At 45.4% G+C, this 18,300-nt stretch overlaps 1 protein-coding gene across 2 annotated transcripts in view; it reads right to left on the bottom strand.

The window, feature by feature from the left end:
• The window catches only part of pigl (phosphatidylinositol glycan anchor biosynthesis, class L), a 54,178-nt gene that overhangs the window by 19,446 nt on the left and 16,432 nt on the right, over positions 1 to 18,300 (bottom strand). For both annotated transcript variants that reach the window (XM_067967878.1, XM_067967877.1), the window contains exons 3-4: positions 3,043 to 3,133; positions 630 to 697 (exon numbers count right to left, since the gene is read on the bottom strand). In XM_067967878.1, the coding sequence (XP_067823979.1) occupies positions 630 to 697; positions 3,043 to 3,133 (159 nt within the window). The remainder of the gene's footprint in view (positions 1 to 629; positions 698 to 3,042; positions 3,134 to 18,300) is intronic.

Raw genomic sequence — 18,300 nt, 5'->3', positions numbered from 1 at the left:
AGTTGGCTGAGATACTAGACGATGCGCGGGGCCTGTGGAACAAACCCTGCACTCTTCAGTAGGTCGCACTGGATAGTGATCGGGAGCAGGGGCTGGGATTGATTTTTAGTTCCTCCCTAGTGTAAGGATACTGGGGTCCATTATACCCTTCCTATTTCCCCAGCACAGACTGGGGTGAAACTAAAGCATTTCTTTGTCTATATGACTTAGTGCATTTGTCCAGCTGAACCATCAAGGAATAACCGTCATTTCAAGTGAAGATTGGACAGTTTGGCAGACCCTGGAAGGGTTGGTCAGTCTCACCTTGCCTAAGTCAGACAGGGAGAAGAGCTACCGCTGTTAGTCTCATTGTGCTACAAGCACACTGGGACAGAGTGGCTGCAGAACTATTGTTGCTCTTTCTTCCTGGAGTGATGCCATTCCGTGTTAAAATTTTACTGGTCTCCCTGGTCATAATTGGAATCCCTCTTTTTCCGTTCAAAATCACGAGAGTGCGAGTGTCACTAATTTTCAGTAGACACTTTCTATCTCCAAAAGTTATAGGCACTCAAGGACATTTATGAACTGAATATCTGTGGGTCCTAGAGATGGAAAGAAACTGTTGAGAAGATGAATGAATCATTATTCACCTGATGGCGTAGTAAACGGCGATATGGTTGGCATGTCCACTCACTCCATCTTCATCAAATGTTAACACCTGCAAGAACAGAATGAAGGATGAAGCACAACACCAACCTCTGCTACCAGTGACACAAAGAAGGAAAGAGAGGAATATCCATAAAGATCAACAAGAAATGGCCAAGCTTGTTTTTGCACATAATTTAACTGCAGTAACACTGGTCCAGGGGGTGGGGGACCAGTTGATGGCGACAGTATGGCCTTAGGACAGATGTGCCTCTGACTTGTGGCTGGCTGCTCACACCTAGACTCATCGTCAGTGAACAGAGAAGAGTGGGGTGGAAGGTGGTAGGTGAGGGAAGAGGGAAGGGGCAAGGGGAAGAGGAAGGGGGGTTAGGAAAGGGGGGAGCAAATGGTGTCTGCGAGAAGGGGGTAATAACAGAGCTCATCTTCATTTTTCCCTCCCCCAGAAATGAGCATTACTAGTGACTGGATGGGGTGGTGAGAGGAACCCCCATCACAGGGATCGGCTGAGCATTGATGGCCCAATGGCCTTATCTCGTCCATCCATTTGTATGTTCCTAATGTCTTGGGGACGATGGCTTGGAGGGTTGGGGGTGGAGGAAAGGTTGGAGGAGTGCCTGTTAAGCAGCGGGACGGGATGGGGGAGGGGCTGTTGTTTGTTTTTGGCTAGATTCTCAGTAACGTAGTGAATATTGTGAAAGGCAGTAGCTCACCGTGCTCCATCCAGGCTGTGGACATTAATAAACCCATGGTGGTGAATGCAACACCTTGAATATTTTTAATTGTCTGATAGGGCAAGTCCTTCACATAGTGCCACATCTCTTCAGTTTACAGTAGCACAGGATTATCAATGCAACGACCCTAAAGAACCAGTCAGTGCCCATCCAATCCGGTGGAGCCTGTAAATTAGCCATAATAATAAGCATAACCAACAATCCCTAAGCAAGGGAGGAGGAAATCTTCATCATTATTTGCAGAAGTGGAGAGCCTGGGACCGAAGTCGACCCCCTGACTTAAAAACGGAAAGTCCAGTGGTGTCCTTGTTATTTCTGGTACAGGCAGCAGCTGCCTGTGTGCTCTCCTGACACTGCACCAGTACACGGTGACAAAGGGGAGGATCAGCAGCACACAGCTCCAGTTCAGGGCTGGCAAATCCAAAATATTTCATGTGAAGAATAAACTTTGATATGTGGAGCAGTCAGGCTGTGGGTCGCAAGCTTCTCTCCAACCTGCAAGCACATCACTTAAAATTTGTTACGTTGTTATGTCTTGGGAGTTGCAGGACTATGGGGAAAGAGCAGGGGAGTGGGATTAATTAGATAGCTCTTTCAAAGAGCAGGCACCAGCACGAAGGGTCGAATGGCCTCCTTCTATGCTGTATGATTCTATGAGTCTCCATAGAAAATTATTATCTGTCCAGAATATAGAAAAAATTAATTCTGGCCAGGTTACTCATAGTTAGTGTTCGGTTATTATTGAGACCACCTCCTACATCAACACGAGCTGAAACTGGGAATGCACACCCTCCTGTGACTGACATCTCTCCACTATCTCTTCCTAGCTTAACCATATAGCCTTTACAACGGAAGGCGAAACGTCACACTGAGGCATGAAATAACTCAACCTCTTTTTCAGTATTCAGACTCCACATACTTCCTCTAACTATACATCACAGACTCAAACATTATCTTTTACATGATTGTGATTGTGCAGTATGAAGCCAGTATGGATGCATCTGTGGACCAATTCAGCCTCAAACCCACTCTGTCCAAACCCATCACACTAGTTTATTAGTATCAGTGGTGAAATACTCAGGAAAAAACTTGAAATAACTGGAGGAAAACCATGTGGCATCCTACTGAGAAACTCATCATAGAAGAAAGAGAGAGTGAGAGACAGAGACAGAGTGAGAGAGAGATAGAGTGAAACAGAGACAGAGAGAAAGCAATGAATCACAAGGGATCGCAAAGGCCATGGCTTTGCCTCTCTGTAATCAGGAAATACAGGACCAATGCAAATTACAATATCAAAGACTAATTTTATGTTGATCCTGCAAAGGGAGCAGCTCCACAATCAAAACTGCCTGTAGCAGTGCAGTAACACAACACACCACTGAGGGGTGCTTTACAGTGATCATAGAGGGGGACATGTCCTTGTGGGAAAGAAAGGGAATCTGTGTCAGGAAAAGTGAGACCGGTGAAATGGGCAACATAAAATAATCACAGCAGAAGGGAGAGAATTAGAAAACACGCAACCTAAGGTGAAAGTTCGAGAATCGTCTGCATAGGCAGAGCAATATTCCTTCAGCAATCCTCCCAGGGCAAAGGAAATATGAACTCTGCACACTGATCAAATGAAGCAAAGTGACATAAGGCAGCAAGGCAGAATTTGCACTCTCACCAGACTTATATGATGTATCTGTATGTGTCTGAGTATAAACATCGAGATGAGCTCTGGGTCCCATTGCACTCCAGGATGGTCTGGAAGATCTCTACAGAAAATAAATAAGGAAAGAGAAAAGCTCAAACGACCATAGAATGGTAAATCACAGAAGAGGCCGTTCATCCCATCAACTTCATGGCAATGTTTCTCCCACACGGCATCTAGTCTAACTGCACATCTGTCTTTCCCCATATACCCTTTGAATAAGTATCTTTCAGACTGCTAGAATTTATGGACTCTGCTTCAAAAACAATTTTCTGGCAGAAAAGTTCACACCCAAATTAACATGTAACTGCTGGTTACGCATGTATAAACCAGTAACAGCACAACCAGATTAACATGTAACTGCTGGTTACATGTGTATAAAGGAGTAACCGCATACCCAGATTAACATGTAGTTGCTGTTAACGTGTGCAATAGAGAGCTGTTTAATATTCGCATCATCATATCTTTCTTTGTTTCCATGTGCTCTAAGTTTCTCTTTAGATACAAATTAAAGTGATCTAATTTCTGTACTTCACTACATCCTATGCTGCTGGGCGTTTGATACTAAAGGAAAAACTTGTACAGTTTTTTCAGGTTCAGAAGTGGTTTCAGTCCAACTCAAGGGATTATATGAGACCAACACCCCTCTCCACCCTTCCCCCGAGGCTCCGTAGGCAGTAAACCAGACGGATCAGATGGGTCCCAGGTTCCAGCCCTGGTCTGTGCAATGTTAGCTGGTCTCAGCTGGCAACAATTGGCCTCAACATCTTCGAGTTAGGGAGGGGGCATGAGCTGGGGTCCTGATCACTCTCCAGTGATTCCTGCTGGGGTCCTGATCACTCTCCAGTGATTCCTGCTGGGGTCCTGATCACTCTCCAGTGATCCCTGCTGGAAAGTGCAAGAGTGGATGCTGGGTGGGAATAGAATCAGATTTTGTAGCGATACCTCTCCTCCTGGTCAATTATCTTGTCCACGCGCAATGTCTAGGCTCATATGTAAAGGATATCCCCTACGCGAGGCACAGAGAGCCATTGGCACCTGTAGAAACATATTGCAGCAAATGTGGGCACCTGTAGGACAGGAGGGGAGAAAAGTGGAAATAATTTTCACTTTTCCTTCTTTTTTCAAAAAACAATTATGAACAAAAAACTGGAAAGGGAGAAATTTGCAGGGCTATGGGGAAAGAGCAGGAGAGTGGGGCTAATTGGACAGCTCTTTCAAAGAGCCGGCACAGGCATGATGTGCTGAATGGCCTCCTACTGTGCTGTAAGATTCTACAATTCTATGACCATTTAATTCCACATTACTGTTTTCAACTACTACTGTGGTTTTAAAATGCCACAAAGAGTGTTGGGAATTATTAAAACTTTTTAAAAAGGAGTTAAGTGCATGGAGTTAGTTGTGTGTGGCAAGTCTGTAGGAGTAACCCTCAACTGAGACCCTGTTGGGATCGTGGTCTGAACAGAATGAGAGCAAGGATCCAAGAGGCATACTTTATTCTCACAATGGAGGATGGAATCCTGGTGTGGAAAAGCTCAAACATCCTGATGCATTCTTCACAAATTGACTCAAAGTGCTCACCTCTTCCGCAGTCCACTCAGATGTGAGCATCCAGAAGTGTCTGAGACAAGCAACGCCAGGCAAAACAATCACAGTACAGACAGCCTGCCCTGCTCAGCTATAATCAGCTCCTTTGTTGTGGCTTTAAATCTTTGATGAACCTCACTATTAGTCTTAATGAGCATGCATGCTTGCACTAGCATTGCATGGCTCAGCATATTGGCACTCAGCTGGTTTTAGTATAAACAAGTATGAGGGCCTGGCATTAACCCTGCTCGGCACTGCATACAGGAGCTCCATTACATCACCTGGCCCAACACCACCCGCTCTGCTCTCCAGATCACAATGCATTAAGGTAGCTACGGACATGCTTCAGCAGTAAAGGAAGTTAAAAACTTGCACAGTTCATAACCTCTCTCTCCCCCTTCCCTCCCCCACTCCTGCTCAACAAGGCACAGCTGGGAGTTCGGGGATTAGCTCAAGGTCAGAGTGCAGAATTTCATAAAGGATTTCGGCACATTCTGAGAGACCCCACTGTGCAGCTCACTCAGCCAGGCTGGGCAATGGATCAGTGCACTAATCACAAGCTGCACAAGTCACTAGGCCATTGTTTGAGCAGGGTTGAGGTGGGTGGATGGGGACTGGGGCCAAGAAGCAAAATGAATCACAGTCCTATATACAGTCCAGCAAAGCAGCATTTAATGCTGGTTATTTGCTGGGCATCGCACTATGTGCAAGGTCAGCAGTTTCCTCAGGGCCCAGCCTGCTCCGGTCACTCTGCAGACCAAGATGGGGCTTTGTCACTCTCTTCTCCTCCATTCTGCAAAAGTCTAGGTGGGGCAGCAGTTGGGGGGCTTCAATTGGCCTCAGTAGCCCTAGTCTGCAGGAGGGAGGATCTGCTAGGATCCTGGTCACTATTTACTGACCCTTGTTGGAAAGTTCATGTATATGGATAGAATTGGGCTTGGATGTGATGCCTTCCACAATCAAATAGCTAGCCAACATTCATTATTTAGGCTCACACATACTCTCATCATTGGGATAAGGTACTGAAAAGCAAACAGTTCCGTGGTATGACAACTCTGCATATTGGTTTTGTAGCTGCTTTGTAGTGACACATCTTTTAAGGAAGATAAATATTTGAAACAGAGGAAGACAGGGCTATGGGAAGAGAGCGGGGCAGTGGGATAAGTTTGGGATTGATACGGGGCTGTGGGGAGAGCGGGGCAGTGGGATTAGTTTGGGATTGATAGAGGACTATGGGGAGAGAGCGGGGCAGTGGGAATAGTTTGGGATTGATAGAGGACTATGGGGAGAGAGCGGGGCAGTGGGAATAGTTTGGGATTGATAGAGGACTATGGGGAGAGAGCAGGGCAGTGGGATCAGTTTGGGATTGATAGTGGACTATGGGGAGAGCGGGGCAGTGGGAATAGTTTGGGATTGATAGAGGACTATGGGGAGACAGCAGGGCAGTGGGATAAATTTGGGATTGATTGAGGACTATGGGGAGAGAGCGGGGCATAGCAACGATCTGGCACAAACACAATGGGCCAAATGGCCTCCTTCCAAACTGTAAATTTTTAAGGCGCTAAATCAGACAAGAAGTCACTGCAGCTGCTCTTGTGCACCTCCTAGTGGTCAACTGAGGACTGACAACCACATGTTTATAACTGACTTTGTAATCAAATATCAATGATAACCCACTACCATCAGGTCGGCCATCACAGGTATTTGTGGAGTGGGGCATCACCTGTCCTCCAACTATGGACACAGGAGTGGAACAGGGGGTGATCATACAAGTGGGTAAGTTGTTAGAGGGTATTCTGAGGGACAGGATCTACAGGTATTTGGAGAGGCAGGGACTGATTAGGAACAGTCAGCATGGTTTTGTGAGAGGAAAATCATGTCTCACGAATTTGATTGAGTTTTTTGAAGGGGTAACCAAGAAGATAGATGAGGGCTGTGCAGTAGACGTGGTCTACATGGACTTCAGCAAAGCCTTTGACAAGGTACCGCATGGTAGGTTGTTACATAAGGTTAAATCTCATGGGATCCAAGGTGAGGTAGCCAATTGGATACAAAATTGGCTTGACGACAGAAGACAGAGGGTGGTTGTAGAGGGTTGTTTTTCAAACTGGAGGCCTGTGTCCAGCGGTGTGCCTCAGGGATCAGTGCTGGGTCCGCTGTTATTTGTTATTTATATTAATGATTTGGATGAGAATTTAGGAGGCATGGTTAGTAAGTTTGCAGATGACACCAAGATTGGTGGCATTGTGGACAGTGAAGAAGGTTATCTAGGATTGCAGCGGGACCTTGATAAATTGGGCCAGTGGGCCGATGAATGGCAGATGGAGTTTAATTTAGATAAATGTGAGGTGATGCATTTTGGTAGATCGAATCGGGCCAGGACCTACTCCGTTAATGGTAGGGCGTTGGGGAGAGTTATAGAACAAAGAGATCTAGGAGTACAGGTTCATAGCTCCTTGAAAGTGGAGTCACAGGTGGATAGGGTGGTGAAGAAGGCATTCAGCATGCTTGGTTTCATTGGTCAGAACATTGAATACAGGAGTTGGGATGTCTTGTTGAAGTTGTACAAGACATTAGTAAGGCCACACCTGGAATACTGTGTACAGTTCTGGTCACCCTATTATAGAAAGGATATTATTAAACTAGAAAGAGTGCAGAAAAGATTTACTAGGATGCCACCGGGACTTGATGGTTTGACTTATAGGGAGAGGTTAGATAGACTGGGACTTTTTTCCCTGGAGAGTAGGAGGTTAAGGGGTGATCTTATAGAAGTCTATAAAATAATGAGGGGCATAGATAAGGTCGATAGTCAAAATCTTTTCCCAAAGGTTGGGGAGTCTATAACGAGGGGACATAGATTTAAGGTGAGAGGGGAGAGATACAAAAGGGTCCAGAGGGGCAATTTTTTCACTCAAAGGGTGGTGAGTGTCTGGAACGAGCTGCCAGAGGCAGTAGTAGAGGCGGGTACAATTTTGTCTTTTAAAAAGCATTTGGACAGTTACATGGGTAAGATGGGTATAGAGTGATATGGGCCAAGTGCAGGCAATTGGGACTAGCTTAGTGGTATAAACTGGGCGACATGGACATGTTGGGCCGAAGGGCCTGTTTCCATGTTGTAACTTCTATGATTCTATAAGCCTAGTTTGTGTAATCACTCCTCATAATTGAATCCTTGGAGCCCTGGTAACATCCTGGTGAATCTGCACTCCTTCCAAGGCCAATATATCCTTTCTAAGGTGCGGTGCCCAGAACTGTACACAGTACTCAAGCATGTGCTGCAAAAGCAGCACCCCAGTTGTCAGTACAGGGAGTTTCCATCACATAATGAATGGCAGAAGGCACTGTATGCCCCAAATGGAAAAAGTGGAAAGCAGAACAAGAGTCTCTCCCCATGCTCGCAGGCTGCTCTCGCATAACATGTAATGCCTGGTGTAATGAAGGTGTGAGAATCGGCCAATGTCTGTGTTCACAGCAGGCTCCAGGAACCAGAATTGGAACAAAACAGGGACCAAGAATAAACGAAATTACATTTTTAAAAAAACGTTCGGCCTCCAAAGGGTTATGTGTTCCAGACTGCTGTGTTGAAAGTTAGCCAGCAAAAGATACTGCTGCAGGAAACCAGAATCTTTAGCAACTGCTTCACCATAGCAACAACACCAGTGACCCTGAGTAACCTCAGAGCAGGCTGCGTTCTTATGCTAATTTTAATAACCTGTGGCTGCTGAAATGCAGTTGCTGAACTCTGACCTACAAAATGGGGGAGGATATTTCTGATTGATAAATTTACTATGGTAACAGGCAGCAAAGCGCACGTCACAGAGATACAGACTTAGAGATCTGACATGAAGCACGGGCTGTAACAGTCTCTATGAACTGCCTGAGGAGAAAGGTCACATTGGGAGGAGCTGATCACATTGCTCTGAGGGAGCCTCCGGAACACAGCAGCCCGCAGAACCCAAGCTACTCTGGCAGTGCTGCACGTCAGGCTGACAACAAACTGCGCCAAGGTTGGTAGATTCAGGATCCTGACATGGTGAGTTCCGAAATTCAGCTGGGTGTATTTGGGAGGCACTGAATGTAGCCGAGGTTTTTTTTTATATAGAGCAGAGGGGAAAAATTAGGAACCAGGTTAACGGACACCAGCTTTACACACCATCCAGCTGCCATGACATTTAAAAAGAAATTAAAGATACACCCAACCCCTGGACGGTGAGTGATGACAGGCTATTCAACTGTGAGGGGACATCGCACCTAAGCCTGATTGCGTCCTCACACCTGCACTTTCCCAGCACGAGTCACTGGACAGCAACACTGGGTGATTTGTCTTAGGCCATTTGTAGTGCTGTAACCTGTTGCCCTGGTCAGGTTCCTGCCTCTGATAGTCATCCATTGGCCTCCCTGCTGGGAAGCACATGTGGATCTCATGTTAGGACATATTCGGGCTTGGCTGAGCGGCAGCTGGCCAGCTGCAGAGATATTTATCTTGCCTTATATTGGATAAGATGAGACTCCAGTGAAGTACAGACAGGTTCTGGTGCAGCTCTAACACACAGTGCCGTTGAATGGAAGGACACAGGTGGGTACCCACCATTCCTACAAGGAATTTCTCATCTTAAAATGAGATGTCAAAATACAACAGTAAAAACATTTTCTCAGCACTACAACAGCAAGAGAGCTGTCAGAGAACAACAACAACTTGCATTTATATAGCGCCTTTAACGTAGTAAAACATCCCAAGGCGCTTCATAGGAGCGTAATCAAACAGAAATTTAGCACTAAGCTAAAGAAGGAGACATTAGGAGAGGTGACCAAAGGCTTGGTCAAAGAGGTAGGTTTTAAGGAGAATCTTAAAGAAGGAGAGAGAGGTGGAGAAGCTTAGGGAGGGAATTCCTGAACTTAAGGCCTAGGCAGCTAAAGGCACAGCTGCCAATGGTGGGGCGAAGGAAGTGGAAGATGCACAAGAGGCCAGAGTTGGAGGAGCGCAGAGATCTCAGAGGGTTGTAGGGCTGGAGGAGGTTACAGAGATGGGGAAGGGCAAGGCCACAGAGGGATTTGAACATGAGGATGAGAATTTTAAAATCGAGGCATTGCTGGACTGGGAGTCAGTGAGCATAGGGATGATGGGTGAATGGAACTTGGTGCAGGTTAGGATATGGGCAGCAGAGTTTTGGATGAGCTTATGTTTATGGAGGGTGGAAGATGGGAGGCCGGCCAGGAGAGCATCGGAATAGTCAAGTCTAGAGGTAACAAAAGCACGGATGAGGATAAGAAGGCGCGAGAACAATTACCATGTTTATTTACAACTGGTAGTAAATTAACCCATTCAATGGAACACAGGAACTCAAATTTAATTGTTTAAAACATGGAAACAAGTCATTTTAGGCAAGTAGTAACTACGGTAAAATGGCAGCTGTATTTCAGAGCACCAATTTCATGTTAGCAAAATGATACCGTCTCAACAGCTCAATAACCACAGCAGTGTCAGACTGCAGAATATCTGTCAGACTTGTGACTCCTGATGAGAACTGACAGAGATGCTGACCAGAAACTTCAATCTGTTGTTTCACTTTCAAGTCATTACTGTGCACTTGTGGACCTTGTTTTTATTCCACGATTCCATTTGTGAAGTCTTAAAATTAAGTCACAAACAGGTGATCCCCCTTTACTATACTCTCCAATATCCCCACCCCTCCACCATACTCTCCAATATCCCCACCCCTCCACCATACTCTCCAATATCCCCACCCCTCCACCATACTCTCCAATATCCCCACCCCTCCACCATACTCTCCAATATCCCCACCCCTCCACCATACTCTCCAATATCCCCACCCCTCCACCATACTCTCCAATATCCGCACCCCTCCACCATATTCTCCAATATCCCCACCCCTCCACCATACTCTCCAATATCCCCACCCCTCCACCATACTCTCCAATATCCCCACCCCTCCACCATACTCTCCAATATCCCCACCCCTCCACCATACTCTCCAATATCCCCACCCCTCCACCATACTCTCCAATATCCCCACCCCTCCACCATACTCTCCAATATCCCCACCCCTCCACCATACTCTCCAATATCCCCACCCCTCCACCATACTCTCCAATATCCGCACCCCTCCACCATACTCTCCAATATCCCCACCCCTCCACCATATTCTCCAATATCCCCACACCCCTCACTACAATGCTCCAATATCCCCACACCCCTCACTACAATGCTCCAATATCCCCACACCCCTCACTACAATGCTCCAATATCCCCACACCCCTCACTACAATGCTCCAATATCCCCACACCCCACACTACAATGCTCCAATATCCCCACACCCCTCACTACGATACTCCAATATCCCCACACCCCTCAAAGCAACATCACATAGCGACAATGTTGCAAGATTGACAGAGCCTCATATTCCCATGGGAAAGGGGAAACAGATTTTGAGGAGGTGGCAGTGGCATTTACAATACCAGTCAGCCGCAATTAATTCACATGGTCAGTTTGACTCCCATGTGTAAATGGTATTGTTTTTGAAGTGAGCAACCCAACCATGAATGAGTCCTAATGGGAATCTTCCTAAGTCTTCTACATTCCTGTCTTGTGTTTTGAGCGATAGAATTTTCAGCCATGTCATTCACTACAATGGAGGTGTATTGTTATGGAGGGTGAAGGGTTAGTGGGTAGTCAAGAATTTGTGGATAGAACCAAACCGTTACTAAATGAAGCAGTGCAGAGACTCACTACACAGCTCCTACGTAAGCTGCCGTAAATGCACAACATTACCAGGTCCCAGTGTACTTCAGGCGCAGTTCTACACACTGATGGCAGCTGGGTAGTTGGTCATGGTGCAGTCGGTATTGGGACACTTTTAGCGAGCACTGTTCTCAGCTGTTTGTTTCCATTTGATGTGCTAAATGCTTATAAGCAGGAAGCTTCCGACATGGCGGCAGCCAAAGACTCCACTGTCACAGCTGCTCTACATCTGTAGACTCCTTGCCCACTGGCAGGGTGAATAGCTCTGGAGTGGCTGGTGACATTCCAATCACAGGTGACTCCAACCCCATATTATTCATACAAACCCTTCATCAATGAAATTACTTGGGCTGCTTGTGAAATTGATTAACATATTCTATGAACATTTTAATTTCCCAAGTTTATAGGCAATGTGTTTAGCTGAGGGGAACAATGCTGAAGGGAGACTCAGATTACTGTTGATTTATATACATACATGCTCATTACTGGCCTGGAGCCTCAAGAGATGAAAACAGCACAGGGTCAGTGGAGTTCACACAGCAATGCTACGCAGCACTCAGCTGTCATGCCTGATAAGGCAAACACAGACTTAATGAACTCATGTCCTATTTTTCAGATGCACTGCCCATCCCCCTCAGAATGTGCAGACTTTTTGTAAACATGGCCCATGTCAAACCTGTGCCATACGCTGTCTCATTGGGTTACTATTTAGTGAAACTTTGGTCATTCCAGCTAATATTTTTAAAATTGAGGAACCCTGTATGCAGGACATTACTCCTGAACTTTACTTTCTCTCCTCTCCCCCCACCACCCCCCCACCACCACCACCACCCACCCCCCCACCACCACCGCCCCCCCCACCACCACCCACCCCCCCCCCCACCACCCACCCCCCCCCCACCACCACCCACCCCCCCACCACCACCCACCCCCCCCCCCCACCACCCACCCCCCCCCCCACCACCACCACCACCACCCACCCCCCCACCACCACCACCACCCCACCACCACCACCCCCCCACCACCACACCCACCCCCCCCACCACCACCACCACCCCCCCCACCACCACCACCACCCCCCCCCACCCCCCCACCCCCCCCCAACCTTTTTGGTCTCTTGGTCCAGTTTTCATCCCCACTCTTTTGTCTGTTTGGGATGTTTAGGGACTCACGCCTGTTGGGAGTGATACAACACTCCACAACGTGGCTTCTACTGAGCCCATTGGTAGCGCTTTCAGAAGCTTTCATATCAGCAAGTGGACATTCAGGTTCTGTCCAGTGGTACTTTGTCCATTAAAGCAAGTAGTCAAAGAAGCAGATTAAAGTCACAATTTAAAAAGGGACAGAAGGTCACAATTTGAAATGTTTTGTTTTGACACAATTTTAAACATTTTTCAGCCACTGTTTCAAGTATTAATCTATGTTTAATTTTGGAGCTAATAGCTTGTGCATTAATTAATTCATGCTTTGGCTAATGTTTAGTGTATTGAATTAATTTCTTTTCAGATAATATTTAATATATTTTTCCTGATTTTTTTGGATCAGATCATGGAGGGAATGTATATGAAATGAGGGAAGCAGCAGAATCATTGCTCCCAATAGCACAGAGAAACTGATGCAGAAACTCTGAGTTCTGCAGAACAGGAAGATCCTTAAAGAGGACGGGATCTGTAAACTATTTTCACGATAGCAATGGTCATGTCACCTCAAGCTGTACCATCGCACCTAGCTGTTCCATCTGCTGCAAGGACACCTGCAGCCTACAGGGACAACGCAGTCCATGGCAGGCAAAGTTACCAGTGCAGTCAACTTTTTTTATAGGCTTCCTTCCAGGTTAGAATAGGGTCACCTGTACTATCAGTCAATGTGCTGCCCATAGGTGCACCAACCAAGTTACTGATGCATTGGTCAGTATAGCCAGCTGGTTCATTTTGCTAGCACCAAGAGCATGACACAGCTGCCCAAGGCCAATTTTCTGAAGTACAGGGGCCAACAGTAAATGTGCAACAAGTTGCCTGGTGACAATTTGCGGTATGGATCTGGTAACTAGAAGTATTGGGTAGACTTACTATTACCAATTCAGGTCTGCTGTAGATACCTTATTGTGTTCAGTAGTGTAGGGCACTCTCTTAAGCAATCCAAGTGTCTTACTTTATGGGAGTTGGCTTGCACTACACTAAATCTACTTATACGATAGCATAACCAAGGGATGTAACAATAGTATCATCTTGTGATCTGGACTGATACTTGTGTCTTTCACACATATATTTCCTCAATCTCTCTAAAGGCAGACCGAGTGAGAAGAGACTGTATATGAAACATTAAGCCACTTTATTTCCCATCAGACAAATATACCGAACAATAGTTATCATCGTATTCATTTATTTTCAACAATACAATTTGTTGTTGTGTAACAATATAAAAATAATGAAAATGCTACACTACCTCACTTAAGTATAGGTCAACTTGCTTGATTTACAGCTAATTTTCCAACTCCTCTCCCCTGTATTCCATCTTTCCTGTAGCCCTTTGCTTCCTGCCTGCCTGTGCAGCAACCTCTTTCCCAAAATAAGTCACCATTTATGATTATACCAGAGAACTAACATCTGGATAAGTTGATGTAAGCCCAATGTTGTGGTGAGCTGTATCTTTACACATTCAAACCTCAAAGGGTGTCAGATTATGGAATCGCTCCTAATAACTGAACACATTAAGGGCGGGGGGAAATCAATCAGGATTTCTGCTGCCATCACTAGTCAGTAATCTCTACTGAAAGTATTTGTTTGTGGATGCTGGATAGAACAGGATGGGACTCCACTGGAACGCTTCCACAGTCAAATTGCCTGCTAACCCTCACTGTCAATGTTCTTCCATGAAGAATGGCGACTCGGGTGAGGTACTGGAAGATGCTTGTTAGTAAGGGAGGTCGACCCAGCATGAAACCCTGCCTTCAGAACAAGAGAGGACAGAAAATTGGGAATAAATTTGATCGGTTAATATGATCGACCTTCTAATGTTGATGGTGCATGTAGCCTGCACCATATATGTATATGGTAAAATATCAAATACAACAACAACTTGCATTTACATAGCACTTTTAATGTAGTGAGGCATCTCAAGGCTCTTCACAGCAGCGTAATCAGGCAAAAATTTATAAATTTTCCTTAATGTTGGTTGAACATTAGAAGATTGAGCATATTTGATTTTCTTTGTTTTATTAAATACTGAACTCTACTGTAGGCACAATCCATGATAATTGTTATTTCGGCCTGTTTTTAGCTATTGAATGGCAGAGTTTACAGTGCATTCATTAATCTATACTATAGAGAGCTGATAGCCACTTTCAAAACAAAAGCTCGAGAATATACATCTACCAGAGAGCTTAGTTGAAAACAACTTAAGTCTTTGAGGGTCAGGATTTGCATGTTTCTCTATAATAGAGGTGTGATCTTTTTAAAAATATTTTTTGATTTGCTTTTTGAAATTTATGTTTATTGTAGCATTGAAAGGCTTCAGAGATTGAAGCAGACCAGTAGACAAGGGTGAGTATTGTGGTTAACTCGGGAGTCTGCCCTTTCTATTTACTCCATTGATCTCTGTAAATCTCAAACTTGCTGAACAAATATTTTGTTTCAGTCTTTACGGTAGAGGACACTAAGAATATCCCAACACTGGACAAATAGGGGGCTCTGGGGGGGGGGGGAGGAGCTAAATACGATTAAAATCACTAAGGAATTGGTACTCAGTAAATTAATGGGACTCAAGGCGGATAAATCCCCTGGACCTGATGGCTTACATCCTAGGGTCTTTGAGGGAAGTGGCAGTCGGGATTGTGGATGCTTTGGTAATAATTTTCCAAAATTCTCTGGACTCGGCAAAGGTCCCGGCAGATTGGAAAACTGCTAATGTAACACCCTTATTTAAAAAGGGTAGTAGGCAGAAGGCTGGAAATTATAGACCAGTTAGCCTAACATCTGTGGTGGGTAAAATTTTGGAGTCTATTATTAAGGAGACAGTAGCGGAACATTTGGATAAACATAATTTAATAGGACAAAGTCAGCATAGCTTTACGCAGGGGAAGTCATGTCTGACAAATTTGCTTGAGTTCTTTGAGGACATAACGTACAGGGTGGATAAAGGGGAACCAGTGGACGTAGTGTATTTAGACTTCCAGAAGGCATTCGACAAGGTGCCACATAAAAGATTATTGCTCAAGATAAAGAATCACTGGATTGGGGGTAATATTCTGGCATGGGTGGAGGATTGGTTATCTAACAGGAAGCAGAGAGTTGGGATAAATGGTTCATTCTCGGACTGGCAACCAGTAGCCAGTGGTGTTCCGCAGGGGTTGGTGCTGGGTCCCCAACTCTTTACAATCTATATTAATGATTTGGAGGAGGGGACCGAGTGTAACATATCAAAGTTTGCAGATGATACAAAGATGGGTGGGAAAGTAGAGAGTGAGGAGGACATAAAAAACCTACAAGGGGATATAGACAGGCTGGGTGAGTGGGCGGAGATTTGGCAGATGCAATACAATATTGGAAAATGTGAGGTTATGCACTTTGGCAGGAAAAATCAGAGAGCAAGTTATCATCTTAATGGCGAGAAACTGGAAAGTACTGCAGTACACAGGGATCTGGGGGTCCTACTGCAAGAAAATCAAAAAGTTAGTATGCAGGTGCAGCAGGTGATCAAGAAGGCCAACGGAATGTTAGCTTTTATTGCTAGGGGGATAGAATATAAAAACAGGGAGGTATTGCTGCAGTTATATAAGTTATTGGTGAGACCGCATCTGGAATACTGCATACAGTTTTGGTGTCCATACTTAAGAAAAAATATACTTGCTCTCGAGGCAGTACAAAGAAGATTCACTCGGTTAATCCCGGGGATGAGGGGGTGGACATATGAGGAGAGGTTGAGTAGATTGGGACTCTACTCATTGGAGTTCAGAAGAATGAGAGGCGATCTTATTGAAACATATAAGATTGTGAAGGGGCTTGATCGGGTGGATGCAGTAAGGATGTTCCCAAGGATGGGTGAAACTAGAACTAGGGGGCATAATCTTAGAATAAGGGGCTGCTCTTTCAAAACTGAGATGAGGAGAAACTTCTTCACTCAGAGGGCAGTAGGTCTGTGGAATTTGCTGCCCCAGGATGCTGTGGAAGCTACATCATTAAATAAATTTAAAACAGAAATAGACAGTTTCCTAGAAGTAAAGGGAATTAGGGGTTACGGGGAACGGGCAGGAAATTGGACATGAATTTAGATTTGAGGTTAGGATCAGATCAGCCATGATCTTATTGAATGGCGGAGCAGTCTCGAGGGGCCGATTGGCCTACTCCTGCTCCTATTTCTTGTTTATCATACTAAGGAGCAGGGCAAATGTGAACCAAAGCAACGTAAACCACTGCCCTCCAACCAAATGTGTGTGGTACCATGACATCTACACCATGAAGGTCCAGTACCCTGAGTTAGCTGATGTTATTTGCAGCAGCAATAATATTAGCCTCAACACTTACAGCCCTCCTGAGCAGTCGGGGTTCCTACCCCTCATCCTTATCTAGTGACTCCTTCTAGAAAGTATGTGTGAAACATACCATATACCTTATATAATTTAATAATTTCAGCAACCATTTGTCCCCACTCCACACCCCCTTTAGCTCTATCCTTCTCTCATGAGCCATAGCTTTGTATACTGCAAGCTCTACCTGGAGCCCTCCCCCCGCGATCGTTTCCCATCTTCTCTGTATCCGCAAGATTTCTGCTCCCATTGCTGCTTTTTGTAATTGCGAACTTCACGTGTCTCCTCCTGTCTGATTCATTTCGCTGCCGGACTTCAACAGGAGCTGTGTCCCACTGTGCCCACCATCAATCCAATGTACCGCTCACATCCACAAGAAAACATTTTTATTTAAACCAGTTTCAACCTTTCTCTCTATTTATTTATATTTTTCAACACAGCTCCCATTTTTCGTCACACTTGATCTGATTACCTAACATCAAACGTCATGTGAATTCCATTTTCCTTCTTTCCTTCCCTGTCATCTTGAAATAAATCATAGGTTTCAATCCTCCCTCCCAATCCCTCTTCTTGAAATCCTTACCAGCTGTCTCCCACCAACCCCACACCCCGCTAGTCCCTCACTATGCCACCTCCTACTCCCAAACACTTGCTCCTCAAGTTATTCCTTGATAAAGTAGTGACTATCCTCCAATAATCCGACACCTGAATCAGGCAGGTCTGCAGCATTCCAGCACACTGTTGATGACTGACCAGCCATCCTGGCAAACTAATGGCACCGGGATGGATAGACTGATCATTGGTGGGGGGGGGGGGGGGGGGGTGGAATTCTTTCCATTGGGTTCCATATAACCCTGCAATCCAAAGACCAGCCAGCAGTGTGGTCTTAGCTAGATAGCAGCTCCAGTAAACTATGTGGTTTTAACTGGTTAATCTCCAGCTTACCCCTGTACACACATGGGGGTCTCTGAGTCTTAGTTCTGCCATCCTGCATACCAGCTCTCTGGACTTGGATAAGTGGAATGTGGGGACAGTGTAACTACACTCTACAGGTGGTTGTGGATTTCTCAGTAGTCTGACTCGGAGATTGCAACATAGTGAAGGGTTCCTGCACACAACATACGCCCAGCTGCCAAAAGCGAACCCAGCAATAACATATCCTCTGACTCAACAACAACAACTTGCATTTATATAGCTCCTTTAATGTAGTAAAATGTCCCAAGGCACTTCACAGGAGCGTTATCAAACAGACACTGAGCCATATGGATATATTGGGACAGGTGAGGTTGGCTTTAAGGAGCGTCTTAAATGAGGTAGAGGGGTGGAGAGGTTTAGGGAGGGAATTCCAGAACTTAGAGC

This window comes from Heptranchias perlo, chromosome 28 (genome assembly GCF_035084215.1).
Source record: "Heptranchias perlo isolate sHepPer1 chromosome 28, sHepPer1.hap1, whole genome shotgun sequence".
Lineage (NCBI taxonomy): Eukaryota > Metazoa > Chordata > Chondrichthyes > Hexanchiformes > Hexanchidae > Heptranchias > Heptranchias perlo.
This window is presented reverse-complemented; position numbering and strand designations above follow the sequence as displayed.